Source organism: Colobus angolensis, unplaced genomic scaffold (genome assembly GCF_000951035.1).
Source record: "Colobus angolensis palliatus isolate OR3802 unplaced genomic scaffold, Cang.pa_1.0 Scaffold24, whole genome shotgun sequence".
Taxonomy (NCBI): domain Eukaryota; kingdom Metazoa; phylum Chordata; class Mammalia; order Primates; family Cercopithecidae; genus Colobus; species Colobus angolensis.
In genome coordinates, this window is record NW_012115599.1 from 8,599,867 (window position 1) to 8,620,505 (window position 20,639).

The window sequence follows — 20,639 nt, forward strand, 5'->3', positions numbered from 1 at the left end:
TTAGCCAGGATGGTCTCGATCTCCTGACCTCGTGATCCACCCGTCTCGGCCTCCCAAAGTGCTGGGATTACAGGCTTGAGCCACCGCGCCCGGCCGCTTTTCTCTTCTTTAGAAGGGCTTTGTCTTGATTTCAGATGGGTTTGCAGTTGCAAGATTTTCTTCTTTCTCTGTATCATGGTCAGATGGTTACAGAACAGTAAACAAACATCTTAATATGTAAAGGCAACTCTAATGTATAAGATTATTTATCATAGGATTATTTTTAACAGCAAAAAGTTTGGAAAACACTAAATGTTCATTAATAAGGACCTAGTTAAATAATTGTCGTGGTACATCCTTATAGTGGAATATTGTGCAGATATAAAAAGGAAATGGATTAGGTTTTTTTTCAATATGGAAAGACTGTGAAGAGATAAACAGCAAGGTCTAGAACATGTGAGTAACATGCTTGCTACCCCTTTTTTGTGAGATGAGGTTGCAAGAGAATACATGTTTATATTTGCATAAACCCTAGAAGGATACACAAAGCAACCTTTAAGAAGTGGGTACCACTGGCATGCGCGGTAGGAGAAGGAATGGGGCAGATGGGATGGTGGGAGTACACCTTTGTATTTTGATTTATGAATCAAATCAATGTGATACCTATACAGAACAATTAATAAAATTAAAAAGAAAAACGCATCTATTTTTACATTGTACAGATAAATTAATGGCTTTATTATGCCCCAGTTAATCTGTTTTGTAAGCTTCTGACCACTGCTTATCCACATTTAAACAGTCCAGAATCTGCTCTGAAACGGACCCATGTAACCAGCCCATGGAATGCATGCCCTGTTCTTCCCATGATGTTTTTCTCAACAACAGATTATAAATACATGGTTGACTCCTGGAGCCCGTGGTCTTTTCCCCTTCTTCACCCTGAAATATAAACTGAGCTGACAGCCTCTAAAGTTTAACTGTAGGGAACAGGGAAGGCGGGTGCCTATGTCCCACAGCACAGTGGGCTTCTGTCTTCTGTCTCTGGAGGAGGTGCAGTGGGAGGACAGGGAGCAAAGGCATGGCCTCCTCTCCCGCCTCAGTCTCTCAGTGCGCTCTTGCTTACCTGTTGGCATTCTGTGCACCATATCGTCTGTATGTTTGTGCTTATTTCCTGCTTGTCCTGAGTGGTAGCAAAATCTCTCTGAGCTGAACTGGTCCCACCATGGTAGCTTTGGAATGTTCAAATGTTAAGACTTGCTCTTCACACTCGGCACATTCTTAGCATCGGGCAATTCCTCCAGGGCTCATGGGAAACAAACAAATGAAATCCATGGAACTCTTTTCTCCATCTTGAGTGGAGAAAGAGGCAGAGAAGATCTTTGGGGAGACTTGAAACAAAGAACCTGTGAGAGTGAACCTTGTTTAAAAGTGTTCTGAAAGATGAAATTCAAGGACACTTGGGATGTATTCTCAGCTCTGCCACAAATGTACCTCTTCTATTTTATTCCAGTTTATGCATTACTATTAGGTTTTTACCTACAGAATAAGTAGAGCCCACATTGGTTGTCCATTCCCGCTACTGTTTCTTCTTAGCCAGCTAACACTTTAATGAAACTTGAGAACTGTCCTTTTAATGGCAGCTAAATGAAGAGAGTGGGTAAGCCCTCCTCCGTTGGCACCTTTCTTCCTTGAATGAGGACTGTGGTGAGTACTCTTCTGAGGATGAGTGCTGGTCAGTTGAAATTCGATCAGGGACTTGTTATCTCTCCTACAGATCTCTGTCCCTTCTTAATAGGGTTATACACACAGTGGAAATCACATGTCACAGCTACCTGAGACCAGCATACAAGCCTTCGCCTCTTCCTCCAGTGCTGGGAAGGGTTAATGTTCCTGTGATGGAGTGCCAGATGAAGTCATTGGCTGGCATTTAGGAGCCATGTTGACAAATGAGTATGTGCTGCAACTTTAAATGCTCGAGGCACATCAAGGGTGGCAAGGTGCGTGGACAGGGGTCCCCAAATCTCAGCCAACTCCAGGGTATGTGTTCTTCAGAGGAAGGGCCTCTACTCTCTAAATATTCTCGGTCTCTTGCTGAGTGTGCATTGTTCAATTGGGAAGGGTAACTGTGCACCTATGAGACTCCCCTGTAAAGCACTCAGCTGCCAGACACAGCAAGCTTCTTTTCTTGGTGAGGTGCTTTGGATCCCCACTTCTCTCCCCTCTCCCAGCAAGCTGTGTGAGGCTCACTCTTGGGGATACCTGAGAGGAGGAGATACTCGAAACAAGTTGGGTGCTCTCCACACATGCCTCCCCTATGCAGAGTGCAGGTGAGCCATGGGCAGGAAGTTGGGCCCCAAGTCAGTGGTCTGTATGCTTTATCTGATAGTTTCCCATCTATTAACCAGTGAGCCCTGGCTCACATTCACTGGCCTATTTTTTAAATTTCTGAGAGAGCTAATATGTTTGTGGCAGAGCCAGAAAGAACTTTCAAGTGTTTAGTAACTTTGGCTGCCCTGCTGGTGATTTATTTAACCTACCACCTGAGAATTCTCATCCAGGTAAATATCCTAGATGTGATCATCTACTTTTAATTCTGGAATCATCGGAAACCACAAAGTTAACTGTGACAGAATTTTGGGATTGGTTATAGTTAGGTAGCTAATTCTTAGTACGGAACAATGAGTTTACAATCTGAATTTAGAATCTTAGTAAGGAACAATGAATTTAGAATTTAGAACAATGAATTTAGAATCAGGCCCAGTTCTGCCTCCTGCAATTAAATTTGTACAACGAACTTGAACAACAGCTGTAATTTTCTCTTCCATCAAGTATGCTTGGTCTGGACCTAGGTATTTCTGAGGTCCAGTTTATAATTCCAGGCAGCTCTTCTAATTCTGTAAAGTCTAGGGTTCATAAGGTGTGAACCTCATAAATTATTTATTTGCCCCTCTGGGGAACTGAACGAAAGCAGAAGAAAATAAAATCTTGCTAAGCCCTGTGCACTATCTCTTTTGTTTTTATCAGGAATGAATAAATAGAAAAACAGGGGAATATTATTTTCCAGTAATTTTTTAAATGGATCTCAGTGGCGGAAAGTATGTTAAGTCAGCAAACGTGCCTCACATACTGTGGATGCCTGTGAGACTCTTAGATTCCTCTGCCTAGATGTATTTCAGGTGAATGTTTTTCTTTGCATTTCCTAAATTTTCTATAGTGAATTTATCTCTTTTTGTAATGAAGAAAAAAATAGGCATCACAGAAGTTTGCTATTGTCATTTCCTCCCCTCATATAATCCTTATCTCTACCCCCTGTAGAAGCCAATAAAGGATAATGTGTGTTTGTTGAATGAATGAAGAAACCCAGTCTCCCGTGGGTTTATCATGTGCCAAATGCAGAGCTACAAAGGGAAAAATGAACAAGAAAAGACCTAGAGAATCTCAAGTCCAGTGGTAAAGATGACATGCAAGTCATAACAAAATGCTGTAGTTGTGGTACCAACTGCCATGAAGACAGAAGAGGTTGTGCTATAGACTCTGTCTCCCTATCTTGGGTCTTTTTCTGGGATAAAAGTGCAGTGCAATTCTAAAACTCAGTGCTTGCATATTATATAACCATAACTAATGTTGACATTAGCTGCTGCTGTTGACTAATGTTTGTTTGTAAGGAAAAGTGAGTTCTAGCTTTGGGGTAAGATCCACATCCTTTTGGACTGGTGTGTGAGTTTTGTGTGGTCTCTTAGATCCAGCATCAGGGGCATAGCTTTCCTCCCAATCCATTGGTCTTGATCCACCAACAGTGCCCAGCTTTCTTTTCACTCCCCTCTTCTTTATGGTGTACTTTTATTATTAGGCAGTTTTCTCATTTCGCTGTGTTGGAGCTTCAAGTACTAAACTAGTTTAAACCCTGCATTTTCTTTTTTTTTTTTTTTTGAGACGGAGTCTCGCTCTATCACCCAGGCTGGAGTGCAGTGGCTGGATCTCAGCTCACTGCAAGCTCCGCCTCCTGGGTTCCCACCATTCTCCTGCCTCAGCCTCCTAAGTAGCTGGGACTACAGGCGCCCGCCACCTCGCCTGTCTAGATTTTTGTATTTTTTTAGTAGAGACGGGGTTTCACCGTGTTAGCCAGGATGGTCTCGATCTCCTGACCTCGTGATCCACCCGTCTTGGCCTCCCAAAGTGCTGGGATTACAGGCTTGAGCCACTGCGCCCGGCCAAACCCTGCATTTTCTAGACAAGGAATTTGAAACACAAAGAAGTTAAGTGACTCTACCTCAGGTTGTATAACTAGTGGCAAAGCTAGGCCAAAGCTACTGCTTCTCAACAGAATAAACTTGCAAGATGTCAAACTCCATTAATTGTGGGCTGTTTACCTAGGGGAATGATTACAAAGTATTGTTGAAGGTTCTTAGAAGACATTTCCATGTCCACAGCTGTATGGACTTCTGACAAACAGATAGCTTCCATGTGAAAGGTTTATTTAGCTAGGAATCTGTCTTGGATAAGTTTTTTGTGGCCAGCCTCAAGGTGAGTAATAGATTGCTCCACTGAAGACTATTCTTAGAATTGTACAGAGCAGCTTCAGGTCTAATTCTGGCTTAGAGGTAGGGAAACAGCAGAATGGGTTGAGCTGGCCTGAGTGGCAGATTTGGGTCTAGCATGCTTAGTCCAGTTAATGATCCTCTTGGTGCAAGTGCACCTTAAGGAATAGGCCATTGAACTTTAAGCTGATTTCAAGTTCAGACTTCATTGTTCAGCCTGTCAGGTGCTAAATACATTAAATGATCACTCCTTAACTCCCTTTATCTCATTTCCAAGACTTGAGTTGACCCAATCCCTTGAACTTCAAATTCCACCTCTAGATCTAGACTTGGTCTGTCTGCAACCAGGTCTGAAGCCAGGCCTTGTCCTGGTTGGTCCTCAGCACTCTTTTGGCAGACTTGAAGGGGAAACTGGTCTCCTCTCATAGACACCTGGCCTCCCTCAGCCACATAATCAGCACCCTGAATGCCCCAACCATTCCCTGTCATTGCTAATCAAGCCCCTGGCTCTTCCCATGCTTTCCCAGAGTGACTTTCCCATATTTCTGATGTATTTTGGATTCTTCCTCTATCATCAGTTCTGCTGCATTTGTGTAACATACTGTGCAAGAGAAACTCAGACTATCTAGACAAAGCCTGCATACTAATCCAACCCCCTATTTTCCCTCCACACAGTCCAGGAACGAAATTTATGGGTGTGATGATAGAACCCTATGGAGCACCCCACACAGAGTGGGCTTTGGGAGAACGTGCGTTCCCTTTTCCTTTCTCTAAAGAAACCTGGGCTGAAACCACAATCCTAGCTCTGAAAGGTCCTTACATTATAGAGCCTTTTTTTTGTTTGTTTTGAGGCAGAGTCTCACTCAGTCTTCCAGGAGGGAGTACAGTGGTGCAATCTCTGTTCACTGCAACCTCCATTTCCTGGGCTCAAACAATTCTTCTGTCTCAGCCTCCCAAGTAGCTGGGATTACAGGCGTCCACCACCACACCCAGATAATTTGTGTATTTTTAGTAGAGACGGGCTTTCACCATGTTGGCCAGGCTGGTTTCAAACTCCTGAACTCAAATGATCCGCCTGCCTCGGCCTCCCAAAGTGCTGGGATTACAGGCGTGAGCCACCAAGCCCAGTTGAGCTTCTTCTTTTTTTTTTTTTTTTTTTATTTCAATCTACTTGGCATAATAACCCATATGCATTTCATCTGCGAGAGCCAGGTCTTCTGGCTCTGGCCAAGCTGAACATCCCCAAATTAACCCTGAGCTTTGGAGAGAGCTTTATTTTACCCCTCCTGCCAGCCTGTTACACTTTAAGAAACATAGCTGAAAACTGACTTAGCTTCAAGGAAGATTTGTCACTGTGTGTTCTGAAGTCCTGCTCTACTAGGTAACAATAGAAATCATCTGCCTCCCCTCCCTCCTTGACCGGCCCTCATCATTCTCGTCAGTATGTAACACAGGCATTTCTCTATTGGATTGACTTCTCAAAGATGTTGATATTTGCCAGTAAGGCAGCAAGTGACCACCAGAAAGACACTGTGTATATCTAAGTACACCCCAGTTTAATCTGTTCAAACAGCTGGCTGAGACTTCTTTTTTTCAAGAGAACATAACTGAAGGCAGCTTATGAACAAAAAAGAATGGTTTCTTTTGTTCAAATTTCCCCTCCCAGCAACCAGTCCCAGGAGTTCCTTCACCTGCATTATCCATTAATGCTGTGAATTCATTTCCCCCAAATAAACAAGCTTTCCTGCCAAAGAAAATATGCAGTATGATTGGATGCAAGGGTATGTCTTGGGACCTGATTTTGAGGCATGATCTTCATTTTTCTAGGTTGGTCCTCATTCTCCTTACTGAGCTCTTATGCACAGGAACAGTGTGGCTGTAGCCCTCATTTCTGAAGGTCCTCACTGCCTTGTTAATCCTGTGTGTGGCTATTCAACCCCTTTGAAAGCATCCTTCATTTCTGTTTGCTAAGTTTCCTGCATGCCTCTTCCAGATCATCTTTCACCTCTTGCTTCCACCTCTGGGGACATGTGTGGTTTCTACATAATGCACAAATGTGACTTCGGGGGAGGGGAAGATGGCTGTGGACTCATACACTTCAGCTGGAGTCACTGGACTCTGAAATAGGGGAGGTCCTTTCTGAGTGGGCTGGTCAGGGAAGAGGGGAGGTGGAAAGACCAGCAGGCAACCTCAGGCACTGTAGAGAGACAGTGCCTGAGACAGAAAGCTATGTTAGTGTTTTGCATTATAAGGAAAGTGTGAACTACAGTTCCTGTGGACCAAATCACCATAAATAACACTCTTGTGTCTGACTCTAAATTGAGACATTGAGGAGAATAAGGCATCAACAACCAACATTTCTATAGCAAAAAGATCTGGTTCTTTATTCACCCAAATGTTGATCACCAGGGGTCAACGAACTTTCTCTATGAAAGTTAGATGGTAAATATTTTCTGCTTTGGGGACCATATGGTTTCTGTCACAGCTGTTCAGGCCTGCCTTTGTAGCTCTCAAGCAGCCATAGACAGCATATAAACACCCGAATGTGTTGCTGGCCATAATTTGCCCACCTCTGAGAGAGTCTAAATTCATAAAATTTACTAATATCATTATCATTGTTGTTCACAGAAATTAACGAGTGTTCTGTATGTGGCCAGGCTCTGTGCTAAGTACTTGTTGCGAATGGTCGCATTTATATCATTCAAAACAATTCTGTAAGATTATTAATAGTGTTGTATCCATTTTACAGGTAAGGAAGCAAAGGCTTAGAGAAGTTAAATAACATTAAGTGTGGGCAAGGCTGAATTTTGAACCAAGAAAATTTCACTCCAAACTCATGCTTTTATACCACTACACAATACAGTCAGCCTACAGTACCTGCATCATTGATATCCACATTTGCTTTTAGATCCTGATTGTAGCCAGTATTTGGACTTGTTATATACATATATAGCTAAAGTTTTGCTTTACAGTTAGAGCTAATTTTGCTTCTTACCTGCCAAGGATCAGTGCTAGGAAATGAATACATGAAGGCCTGGAGAGCTCAGAGGCAGAAGACATATATGCCCAGGCTGGTTTCCAGGTTCTAAGACCCCGTGCTCTGAAAATAGTGAAGTGGAGCCAGGCCTGCAGCAAGCTATACTACTCCTTGGAATGGCCTCACCCAGGCCCAGTGCTGGCATGAGCTGCCAAGCCATTGCACACAGGTGCAGGCTCCTCAGCTGCTGGTGGCACAGGCCACACTAGTATGGTCAGGGGAGACTGAAAGTTGCATAATTAAGTTGTTTTCTAACTGGTGGTATCATTAGCATGCAAGTTGACCAAACAGAAATCTCTGTTAAAGACAGCAGGAACCATGTCTTTGTTGTTACAATGAGTGAAGAAAACTTAGAGTAAAAGTAAAAGATCAGGGGAAAAGTATCCCATATGCTATCACCACCAAAGTTCTTTCTTCAGGCTCGTTGGGATGGTAGTGGGGGTTGAGGGTGGGGATTCTGTGGTCAAATAAGTTTGGAAAATGCAAGCCTAGAAAAACTTGAACAGTATTCTCAAGGATATAGTATGATGTTTTCCCAAAATATGTGTGTGTGTGTGTGTCTCCCCTTATAAAAATGTTTATAAGGAATATCCTTTGAGAAACCCAAACCCAGAGGCATTTCCCAGTGTTAACATTTTGGTAAATTTCTTCATGGTCCAAGATTTTTCAAATGGGTGGGCATGTCAGCAGCAGTAACTGTGGTGATTATTAAATACATTAAAAAACCTTTTTTTTTTTTGAGACATGGTCTTTTGCTCCATCACCCAGGCTGGAGTGCAGTGGCACAAACATAGCTTACTGCAGCTTCAGCCTCCCAGGTTCAGGCTATCCTCCTGCCTCAGCTTTCTGTGTAGCTGGGACCACAAGCATGCACCACCATGCCCAGCTATTTTTGTATTGTTTGTAGAGACAGGGTCTCACATTGTTGCCTAGGCTGGTCTCCAGCCTCAAGCAGTTCTCCCACCTCAGCCTCCCAAAGTGTTGGGATTACGGGCATGAGCCACTGCACCCAATAATCTCTTTTGTTATTTTTTTAGGAATAAGGGTTATATATATTCATTCCTGTGTGTTTGTGAATGTTTAAGTTTATTTTGAAACAGTTCATAATTACAGAAATGTTGCAAAAACAGTATGAAGGACTCATTTCTCCATTTGTTACCATTTTACTGTCTTTGCCTTATTGTGTGTGCATGTATGCACACATTATTATTGCTATTATTTTTGTGTTTTTCATTACTGAAATCTGAATTATAAAATTCTTCAATGAACTGTGAACTTATTTCTCCAAAATACCACAGAAACTCAAATTAGACTAGAAGTTTATTAATTTCCCCCATTTCTAGCTGTTGCGTTAAGGTAAATTATGCTTTTCAGGTATGTGAAAGGTTATAAAATTTCAAGGAAACATTTTGATAAGGCTGCAGCCTGCAGTCCTCATGAGGAAAGAATTGTCAAATCCAAGGAAGGCTTCAGTTCAGGCCCAGGCAATCCTAAGCAGTCTGGATTAGTGGGTTGTAATTTGATGTTGGATGGGACTGTCCCAACCATTTGGAGCCAGTTTGAAGTCCTATTAGACAGGGTCCTTTAAGAATTAGAGTCAGCTGTTTGCTGAGGTGGGAACCTCAGCCTGAAACATGCTTCCGTTTTTAAGTTTCAGGACTAAGGGGGCCATGCAGGAGCTCTGGGCTTTAGTGACCCCTGTATTTTGTTTCCTGTGGTGACTTGTCATGTTTTCACAGCGCATCAATGTGGATAGTTTTTAAAGTGACAGCCAGTTTCAAGAGTGGTTTTATTGGCCGGGCGCGGTGGCTCAAGCCTGTAATCCCAGCACTTTGGGAGGCTGAGACGGGCGGATCATGAGGTCAGGAGATCGAGACCATCCTGGCTAACACGGTGAAACCCCGTCTCTACTAAAAAATACAAAAAACTAGCCGGGCATGGTGGTGGGCGCCTGTAGTCCCAGCTACTCGGGAGGCTGAGGCAAGAGAGTGGCGTGAACCCGGGAGGCGGAGCTTGCAGTGAGCTGAGATCCGGCCACTGCACTCCAGCCTGGGGGACAGAGCAAGACTCCGTCTCAAAAAAAAAAAACAGAGTGGTTTTATTTCACATACATTGGAGCTTCCATATCTGGACTTTTTTTTTTGTCAGCCACTAAATCAAAGCTCTTCCTCCTCCAGATGGTTTAAGACACCCGATTTGAACATTAAGTGATTCAAGCAAACACTGTGCCACATTACCAAAGGACCTGTTGGTTTAAGAGACTATGGATGTGACTTACATAACCTCTCATGGAGCATTTCCAAAACCTTATAAGGAAGCTGGATATAGTCACCTCTACTTCATAATGTTAACACTGAGCTCACGAACGAAGCCAGGGCTTGTGTCCTCAGAGAATGCATAAGGAAACGATCACCAGATCGCCCTGGGAGAAGGCACTAGGCGCTCGTTCAGGAGGTTGATGCAACACTCACAACAGCCGTAGGACACGTGTATCATACCTCCCAGCTGGAAGGCAGAAACAACTTCAAGTTCAAGTTCAGCTCCCACACCCACAGGGCCGCACTGTGTAAATGGTGCCCTCCACTCACATGTATTGTGGTAGCTCTATACCTAACTAGAGAAGTGCCTTGTTTAGGTATAAATTAGATGGAAAAAAATATTTTTTAATTTTTAAAAACATTTTGTTGTGAAAATTTTCAAAGATACTTCAAAGAAGAGAAATACAGTCAACCTGCATATATGCACTACACAGATGAAACCATTTATCAAGATTTTGCCACATTTCTTTACCCCCTCCCTTATTTTTTTGCTAAAATGTTCACAACAAACCCCAGATATCTTATCATTTTACCCCTAACATACTTCAACATGCCTCTCTAAAAAAGTAGACATTTTATAAACACAATGTCACTATCCCACCTATAAAATTAATCCAGGACCAACATTTTGATGTGCACTTTTTACATAGCTTCTGCAGCTGGGTAACCTCACAGCACAAGAATCATTAAGTCCATGCCTACACAAATTCAACTGATAACTTTAAAGAGAGGGATCCTTGCTCTCACCTTTGTACAAAATTCTTTGTTTTGGGGCTGGGGGCAGGTGAAGAATTTGCACTTATGGTTCTCCAGAATGTAATCTCAGGTATTGAACTGTGCCATTTGCTTCCTGGACATTTCATCCTCTCATCAATGATTGATAATCATAACTTACAGGAATTTTTTTAAACAATATTTTAATTGGAAAACGCATCTGTCAGCTGTCAGGCTTCCAGTTTCCACTTTTGAGAAGCAGGATGTTGAATGTGAGTAATGACACAACAGGCCTATAAAATGCGGACTAACCCTCGGATGACTCATCCAGTACAATGCAGTATATTTGTCAAGGAGACTGAATCATATATGGGGGAAACCACTTCTCAGGCAGCCAGCTGGTTCTCAGGTCAGCAAGAGACGATCCATTTTTATCGGAAGCTTTAGAGTAGCAATAATGCTAACACCGAGCACTCGGGCTCCACAATGTAGAGGAAATGGCATCGCCTGGCAGGTACGTGCTTACTGTTTACATGAACTTTATTTTTTCATTTTTCTCTTCTGCTTAACCTTTCTGGTGCTTGCTTTTAGCATTTTTTTAAAGGAGAAAAATTATCCTAGTTGTAGAAGACCACAGTGTGTATGTGTTTGTATTTGTGTGTGCCCACGTGCAAGGACAGATAGGTAACCGCTGGTCTGTTGATAGACACAGGGCTCTTACCCCCTCATCCCTCTTTCTGAAAACAAATTTCTCCTTAGATATTCTGATAGACTTTTTTTTTATTTTTATTTTTTATTAAGTCCTGAATCTAAAAGATGCTGCCTAGGAAACAGCTTGCAAAGATGGTATACCTTTTGGGTGGGTAGTGTAGAGCTTTAAAAAAAAATGAGTAAGCAGAGGTGAGCTGAAGGAGGTGGTCTAATAATTACCGTTGTGTTATGTTGGATTTCTTTCAGTGCTGTGCTTTTTTCTTACCCCCAAGATGCGTGACTTAATGCAAGAAAGCTTTATTCCCCTACCGAGTGAATAGGGTGGGTTTTTTTGTTTGTTTTGTGTTTTTTTATAAATCACAGTTTGCTCATACTGAATTCATGCGTTAACTTTTTCTAGGTGGGAGAAAGGTAGTGGGGATTTGGTAGCAACATTTAATTATAGCATTCACATGATCTGAAGGATCATTCTGCATAATTGGGAGGCCATGTCTGCCTGTCTGACCCTCTCTCTTTCTTCACCCACTAAATTTAAACAATGTCTGACTAGTTAAAGCACATATCTTATTTATTTGAGTGTATAAAACATTCCTATGTGTGTTGACAGTCTATTCAGTGTCTCCTCATATTTTAAAAAAATACTTTGTGAGTCTTGCTTGTTAGGGACAGATGCTATAGTTAGTTTATAGCAGTACTATTTATGCTTTCCTGGTCTGTCTGTCCAGAATGGCTAGGTCAGGACCTATAACACAACTGCCCACAAATTTGCCTAAGATTTAGCATTTGTGGAGCAGCCCAGTGTATAGCAGTAAATCCTGTTATCACTCAGAGAGCATTAAAGAGATCTGGGGTTACCAAGCTGGAAAAATAGGCAATCTTTGTTTCTCTTCCCCTTTCTTATAAAGCCCATAATAATGACTTGTTTTCCTTGAAGTGTATGAATTTTAAGCTGTCAGTAAATGCGTTCAATTTACTTACTTAACTACATTCAGAAATTCCTATAATTTGGAAAGCCAGCATGAAGGGAGTTTGTTTCTGTTTGTTTTGTAGATTAAGGGGTGTACTTTTTATAGAATGGCCAATTTGTTTTTGGAGACAAGACCATCTCCAAATTTCATTAATTTTGCATTCTATAAATGAAAGCCACCTGTTATGCTGTAACGTGCTAATTATGGTAGAGGACAGTAATGAGGAAGAACAGTATTTGAAATATGTGGGGGTTTTGCTAAGAATTTTCCTGCCCACATCTGTAGTGCTTATTTTTATATGTGTATACATGCATATATAGTACATATTTAATAATAGCACTTGGTGACATTAAAAAATACTTCAGATTCAAAGTGAGGGCCATTTTTTATTAACAACATTTTTTTAAGTTGTGAACGGAAGGCTACTTTAAAAGTGTTATTGCCATCTTATAGTAAACGGGATGTTTTCTTACAGTTTTGGTGAATGCCACACTCAACTTAGGGTTCACTTTATCACATTCATTAGAAAAATATAAATTAATTTTGTTTTATTTTAAAGACAGAATAGCTAATTTCCTGTGCTTTCACGGAAACATTAGGTTTCATGATAGCATTTTTTTTTCCCTTGAGGCCTATGGTAAATGATTATAGTCAGGGATTAAAAAAAAATTTAAAGTTCTTGATTTAGTAACACTTTCTCTGAAAATGTCTTGTTTTCCTTTGATGTGTATGGTTGGGACTCGCGCAGGTCCTGTCCACTTTCTTTCCAGAGCACCATATTCTGTTAGCTTTGGTTATACTACACAGAGGGTATACTGACCATTGAAACTGGGCAGTGATAATCACTCCTAGGGTTGTGGCTGCCACGCCTCAGAGGCGTCTTTGCTGTTAAGCGCTAACCACGTGGTTTTTAGATGCCTTCTTTCCCTTTTGAGGGAAAAGGAATACAGAGCCATGGCCAGTTTCAAAGGTCTTATATCATTCAACTTGGAAGCAATCAATAGATATTGAGTGAGACGCTGCCTATGCTCAGAGCAATGTGCTGGGGAGTGTTACATTTAAAAGTGCTTCAGATCTGAGCCCAGTCCAGTTCTTCTCTTAATTCCCGCCCTAATGGGGATTCATTGTTATTGGAGATAAATTCCTCCCTGGGTTTTCTTTTATTCATAGATTTACTGGAGTCTACAGTCCAGAGTCACTCATTGCTATTGTGTATAAGCAACTTTGAGCTATTCCTTTTTGGTTCTTCAAAACCTAACTCTGCTTGGATGGAAATCAAGAAAGAACTGCTCTACTCAAAAATCCATTTGATAGTTTTGGTGGCCATGTTTTCTGAGCCAAGTAGAGTGACAAAACCTTGGACAAAAGATTTTTGTTTTTCCTTTTTCTTGGGGAGAGTGACATGGAGAGCATTTGAATCCTGAAAGGTTAAGAGTGCCCAAGATATTTTAGTGGAGCAGTTTTTCCCAATCTTTGCTGGCTTGCAGATTTTTAGCACTTACTAAAATTATCTTCTAAAGACTCAAGCTATTGTGAATTCAATAAACATTTTATAAAAACAGGTTTATTTAAAATTAGTATAGATCACCTACCAACATTTAAACATCCTTATTTGTATTGAGAGGGAGGCCTGTTTGTTATGGAGTCTGCAGTCTATCCTTGCTGTCCGGATGTGTGGTTTATGGATGCGTGGTCATGATGATCACTGCCTCAGGAGGCTTGGCCTGTCTATTGCCTGCTGTCCATTGCTCACTGTCTGCTGTGATATTGTCCTCCCCACATCTGGAGTTTATGGTCATTATGCCTACATACTGGTTGGGTTTAATAACACTTGTAGGTAAATCTTATATCATTATCTAGAAATAGCAACATTCCCATGTAGCTCAGAAAAGCCAGAGACAAGTGTGGATCAGCCTTCTAACGACATAAACTCCTAAATGTATATGGGATGAATGATCACCCTCTTACCAAACCAGCATGGACTTCTGTGAGCCCTGAACCTTCTTCTGGGTATGTTTGCTGACAGCTTGTTGCGTCAACTCCACCTGGATTGTCTTGAGCTATATGTGGCATAGTTGTGGAAACCGTGTGCATTCCCTTTTGGATTTGTTTGTTTGTTTTGTTATTGAGGCGGAGTTTTGCTCTTATTGCCCAGGGTGGAGTGCAATGATGCGATCTCAGCTCACTGCAACCTACGCCTCCCGAGTTCAAGCGATTCTTCTGCCTCAGCCTCCGAGTAGCTGGGATTACAGGCATGTGCCACCACACCCGGCTAATTTTGTATTTTTAGTAGAGACAGGTTTTCTCCACATTGCTCAGGCTGGTCTCAAACCTTTAAAATAAAAAAAATAAAAAAAAAAAAACAGACGATGACCATAGAGAAAGCAAATGCTGCAGCTCAGCCTCCCAAAGTGCTGGGATTACAGGCGTAAACCACTGTGCCTGGCCCTTTTTCCTTTTTTTCTTTCTTTTTTTTTTTGAAATGGAGTTTCACTCTTGTTGCTCAGGCTGGAGTGCAATGGCACGATCTCGGCTCCCTGCAACCTCCACCTCCCTGGTTCAAGCGATTCTCCTGCCTCAGCCTCCCAAGTAGCTAGGATTACAGACGTGCACCAGCACGCCTGGCTAATTTTGTATTTTTGGTAGAGACGGGGTTTCACCATGATGGCCAGGCTGGTCTCGAACTCCTGACCTTAGGTTATCCACCTGCTTTGGCCTCTCAACCCACTTGGATTCTTATTTGCCAAGGTTTCTTCATAATAGATGATGGCAGGGTGCAGTGGCCCACACCTGTAATCCCAGCACTTTGGGAGGCTGAGGTGGGCAGATCACGAGGTCAGGAGATTGAGACCATCCTGGCTAACACAGTGAAATCCTGTCTCTACTAAAAATACAAAAAAATTAGCCGGACGTGGTGTCAGGAGCCTGTAGTTGCAGCTACTGGGGAGGCTGAGGTAGGAGAACGGCGTGAACCCGGGAGGTGGAGCTTGCAGTGAGCCGAGATAGTGCACTGCACTCCAGCCTGGGCGACAGAGCGAGATTCCATCTCAAAAAACAAACAAACAAAAACAGATGATGACCATAGAGAAAACAAGTGCTGCAGAAGCAGGCTGGTACTTCAGCCCTCTTAGAAAGAGCCTTTGGCTTGGGATGAGAGTAATACTTTCTTTACTGCACATCTGAGAGCAGCTCAGACAGTTAGCTGCATCAGCTTCATAGATTTCAGTGTATAGGAACTACAGCAAGATTACTATCTCTTTCCTGATTTCAATCGAAGAGATGACTTAGTTTTCAGTGTTAATTCATTCAATTGTAAAGATTCTTCAGATTAGAGATGTCCAAGCTAGATGTGGCTTTTTGTTGTTGTCTTCTTTTAAACACATGTTCCTTGTACCCATCCAGTGGAGGAGATGGGTTGCCTGTTGTTGCCCTGGCCCTGTGGGGCTCTGCTGTTTGACTGGGCCTCTTGAATTCCATTAAATGAAGCACAGACAGCATGTGTCATAAAGGCTGCTTGGGAAGGGTGAAGAGCAAAATTAGTGTCTGTGGGTGGGCATGTGTTCTCATCACGTCGCCAGAGAACTGCAATGTGCAAAATCTGGCAGGAACCTGTTCCAAAGAAAAATAAAACAGCCCCTTTTTTTCTGCTTTGAGTAATATTAAAAAACACTGCTAACCCCCATGTAGAAGAAATGGAACTGTTAGGAAATTCTTGTGATTATGTGTGAGTGTTTCATAATCTGTGTGTTTAATCTTTACAACTGAGGTTAGAGACGAAAAGGGACTAATCATGAAAAATATTTTGGTGTATTCTGTTGCTGGTGTTGTAGACATTGTAAGGGATTAGAGGAATTTGTCAGAGCTAACAATTTGGGGAAAATCTATTTTGTTTAACTTTCTTCTGTTCTTTGAAATGATTTTGTAAGAAAAGCCATTTTTGTCTCAGTAAAACCAGTACCAAAGGAAATGTTTGTGTTTTTCTTATATATGGTTTGCCTGGTACGCCAAGGAACAAAGCAAAGCCAACATTTACACTTAAATTTGAAGCATGAGATCTTCCTTTTATAGTTTCCTCTAGAAGGTCTTGCATATTTGTTAATCGCTCCTCATAGCATAGAAGAATGTTTTTTAAGGGAGGGTTGTGATGTATGTAGTTTGCATAATGTTACTTTTGTAATTAGGGGAAAGTTAACTTTTTAAATAGTGTTAATGTTTACTCCTTTTTTATTTTAAAAGAATTTTTTAATAAAAATAGAGATGAGGTCTCACATTGTTGCACAGGCTGGCCTCAAACTCCTGGGCTTAAGCGATCCTTCTGCTTTGGCCTCCCAAAGTGAATGTTTACTTCTTAAGGACGGCAGAAATGTTCCTAAGCTAAACCCAACATTTCTAAATTTGAGGTTCTTTACCTATTTCAAGTAGCCTCTCTTTGTTTCACAGATTATCTTTTTTTATTGTGGTAAAAAACACATAACATAGCATATATCATCTTAACCATTTTTAAGTGTACAGTACAGTAGTGTTAACTATATCCAAGTTTGTATAACAGATCTCTAGAACATTTTCATCATCCAAAACTGAAACTCTTTCCCAATTAAACAACAACTTACTCCCCTCCCCAGCCCCCAGCCTCTGGCAATCACTGTTCTCCTTTCTGTTTCTAGGACTTTGACTAGTCACATTTAGATAGCTGGTGTAAGGGAAACAAATCATGCAGTATTTCTTTTTGTGACTGACGTTTCACTTCGCAAAATCTTCACGATTCATCCATGTTATAGCATATGACAATGTTTCCTTCTTTGTTAAGGCTGAATAATTCCGTGGTATGTATGGACCACGAGTGTTAAAGTTAATTCCCTATATGCAAACACAGAAGAAAAAGTTAACACAAGAGCTTCCATATATACGAGCAACTCACTGCTGGGTGTGCAGCAGTTTTCAGGGGATGGCATATCCAGGATGCTTTCAGTGACTGTGACTTTCCCAGAGAATGAAACAGTGTGAAGTTAGTCCTGGGAAGTGGCTGAAGCACACCAGTGAGTAAAATGAGCCGAGAGTTGTTCCTCTTGACCGACATTAAGTCGGGGGCCCTTCCACCTGTCAGTAAAGCTCTCTGATGGAAGAAGTTGGCAGTAGCCATTTGGTTGCCCTGTCTTGGGCAGTGGTCTTTTTTTTTTTTTTTTTTTTTGAGACGGAGTCTGGCTCTTTCGCCCAGGCTGGAGTGCAGTGGCACGACCTCGGCTTACTGCAACTTCCGCCTCCGGGGTTGTAGTGATTCTCCTGCCCCAGGCTCCCGAGTAGCTGGGATTACAGGCACCCAGCGCCACACCAGGCTGATTTTTGTATTTTTAGTAGAGACAGGGTTTCACCATGTTGGTCAGGCCGGTCTCAAACTCCTGACTTCAGGTGATCCACCCGCCTCGGCCTCCCAAAGTGCTAGGATTACAGGCGTGAGCCCCCGCACCCGGCCCATTTTTTTGTATTTTTAGTAGAGACGGGTCTTCACTGTATTAGCCAGGATAGTCTGGATATCCTGACCTCATGATCCACCCGCCTCAGCCTCCCACAGTGCTGGGATTACAGGCGTGAGTCACCACACCCAGCCAGCAGTGGTCTTTAACCACCGCAGACTGCATGACTTAAAGCTTGGTTGGGTTCCCTGCTGCAAACATGTTAGTGATGGCCAGGAAAGCCCATCTTCAGCAGCTTAGCCACCAAGGGTTTCAGTTATCTGTGAAAATCATGAGTCTTGACATAAAATACCTTCTAGTGCCTCCACAAGCTAGTTGACTTTGGGAAGTGGAGATAGCTCTAGTATTTCCTGGAGGTTCTTTCTGAATCAAGTACTTCAAACTAAACTACTCCCTTATAAATGAAAAAATATTTTAAGACAAACATGTTAAAACTGTGAGGAAGCTTGGTAGCTAGTTGGCCTTTACATTATCCTTGCTGCCTGGTTCTTTTATGTCAGGAAAGTAACATGGGAAATATGTGTACTAAGTGGATGGCTCTGTCTTGTTATAACTCGGAAGGAAATTGCACTTGTAGGACAAATCCTGTCCCTCTTTGTAGTCAACTAGCTAAGAATCCACTGCATCATGATTATATCCTATGAGCCTGACACTTGCCTTAATTGCTCACCAACAGTCATTGTGACCCTAAAAGGAAAGAATTTCCCCAGTAACACTTAAGTTGGGATTTGTTTTTTTTGTTTGTTTGTTTTTTTTAAGTTGGGATTTGTAAAATAACATCAGTACGGATCCTTTTAGAGCCATTCAAGATTCAGTGGTACCACATTCTGAGGATCCCCAAAATGAAGCCTAAATCAGAAGTTTAAGAAGAATTCCTCCTCCTTACCCTTTCTCCCTCACCCCACCCCTAGATAGGAAAACCCTTGGCCAAAACCCAGCAAGAGCTGAGCGAAACTGGCCTTTCCTGCTGGCAGTGGGGAAAGAGGCTTCTTGTCAAGGAGACTGTCAGTAAGCAGTTGAAACATTTGGGAATATTTTTCCACCTTGATTAGGCTTTCGAGGGCTGGATTGGGAGCCCAGTTGCTCACCATTTTATGTTTTTTCTGTGGGGAAGATACATTCCAATTTCAAACAACTGATTTACTTTTGGACCAGAAATTATTTGTCACATTGAAGCAACTTAAACCTAAGTTGCAGCTTGATGTGCACTAAGCTGGTTTATCAGAGGTCTATAAGAAATGTCTTTCCTATTTTTAAGCTAAACAATTGCTTTGTTACTTTTTCCTAACATTTTCTCCTTTTCAGTCTGAATGTAGTAAAGATTGAGGCTGGGGAGTTCATGTTGAGTCAACTGATAAGGCAGATAGAATCAACTGTTTGGTAGAAAAAGGGCAGATCTCTGTTCTCTTCTTGGCCTGCATTTGTTCCATAAATATGTCTTGGGGTTTTTCTTCCATGTGGCTGAAGAGGATCTCACATCTGTGAATGCGTAAAACCAGCTAGATGACCAGGTTGTACCTCCCCACCCCCCCCCTCCCCCAGAGGATCTTATTAAACTTACTAAAACTCAATTTTCATTATTTTCTTGCTTTTTCAAAATACTTGGATAAACCAGTTTCGCTCCTGGAAACTTCATAATTGTGTAGTAACACTGGCACTGAGAGAATGTATCTGTTAGTTTGTCGTGGTTTCAGGTCTTTGTGGTTTCAAGTTTTTTCTCTACCCAAAATATATTCTCAGTTGCATTTTACTGCTGAAAGTTTTCTGATCTGCTTTTGTAGGATGTTTTAGTGGCTTAAGTTTGCTAAGCCCTCTGCCACAACTAAAGGACTTTAAGGCCATTTTTTTAAAACACAAAGCACAAAAAGGGACCAAAGTTGAAAGGGTCTCAAAAGTCATTTGTGGTCTCTACCCCTCATTTTACATATAAGAAAACTGAAACTCAGTAATAGAGTTTGAGGTGCCTCACCCAGTTGTGAGAAGATGTGTAATGGAGGTTAAGTCACCTGTCCTGACTTATGGCACTCATTACAACAGGTCCAAAAAGGAATTACCTCTGTTGGTGTGAAACTTTGGCAGGATGAGTAGGATCACCCTCTTGCTCTGTGATTTTTTTCATGTAACTGTGTTGCCAGTGTTACCTCTTTGTTTCTCCTTAGAATTCCTTTCACAATCACTTGCCTATCCAGTACATTTCAAGGGACCAAGGTAAGGAATAGCTTATCCTCCAGAGCACCTAACTCAAATATAGGCACTTCTGCCACCACACGAGAACCTTTCAAAAGTGTGGTCAGGGGTTGGTCACAGGGACTGGTCTTAGTCCTTCATCTGTCCCTAATGTCAGTGACCTTGAACAAGTCCCTTCTGCAGCCTGGATTTTAATTTTCCATGTGAGAGAGGAGTCTAGCGTAGATGGTCTCCACAGTTCTTTGTATTAATAGCTTAAGAGGTGGAACTAATGTGAAGACCTGAACTCTGCCTTCGGGCTGACCTCTATTCCACTCTTCAGGAGGGAAGTGAAGCCGTCCAGCATGCTTCAGGGAGAACAGGTGCCTTGACTGTGTGTTGTTTGTTTATCTGTGTGTTTAGCTTTCCATCTCTAATGAGGGAGGTGGCAGAATCCTAGAAAAAAAGGAACTAAATGAATTAGTAATTCTTGCCGTCTGAAAGGGCATCCATTTCCAGTGGAGCTGTGGGAATATAAACAGGCTCTTAAAAATCCTGTCAGCTTGTTATTAATGCTAGGATGATCTGCTGATTTTCCTCCCTCCCCCTTGGGTTAAATTATCACCTTCTTTTGTTTGAGAACAGGTTTTTTGTTTTGTTTTGAGACAGAGAGTCATTCTGTTGCCCAGGCTTGAGTGCAGTAACGCAATTTTAGCTCACTTTTTTTTTTTTGAGAC

At 41.9% G+C, this 20,639-nt stretch overlaps 1 protein-coding gene across 4 annotated transcripts in view; it reads left to right on the top strand.

The window, feature by feature from the left end:
- SPRED2 (sprouty-related, EVH1 domain containing 2) overlaps window positions 1-20,639 on the top strand; it is a 126,547-nt gene that overhangs the window by 57,855 nt on the left and 48,053 nt on the right. The window contains exon 1 of one of the 4 annotated variants that reach the window (XM_011945291.1): window positions 10,880-11,100. The exons of the other annotated variants lie outside the window; for them this stretch is intronic. Coding sequence (XP_011800681.1) covers window positions 11,084-11,100 — 17 coding nt within the window. The 5' untranslated portion in view covers window positions 10,880-11,083. Of the gene's footprint in view, window positions 1-10,879; window positions 11,101-20,639 lie in introns of those variants that run through there. 4 annotated transcript variants of the gene reach the window in all.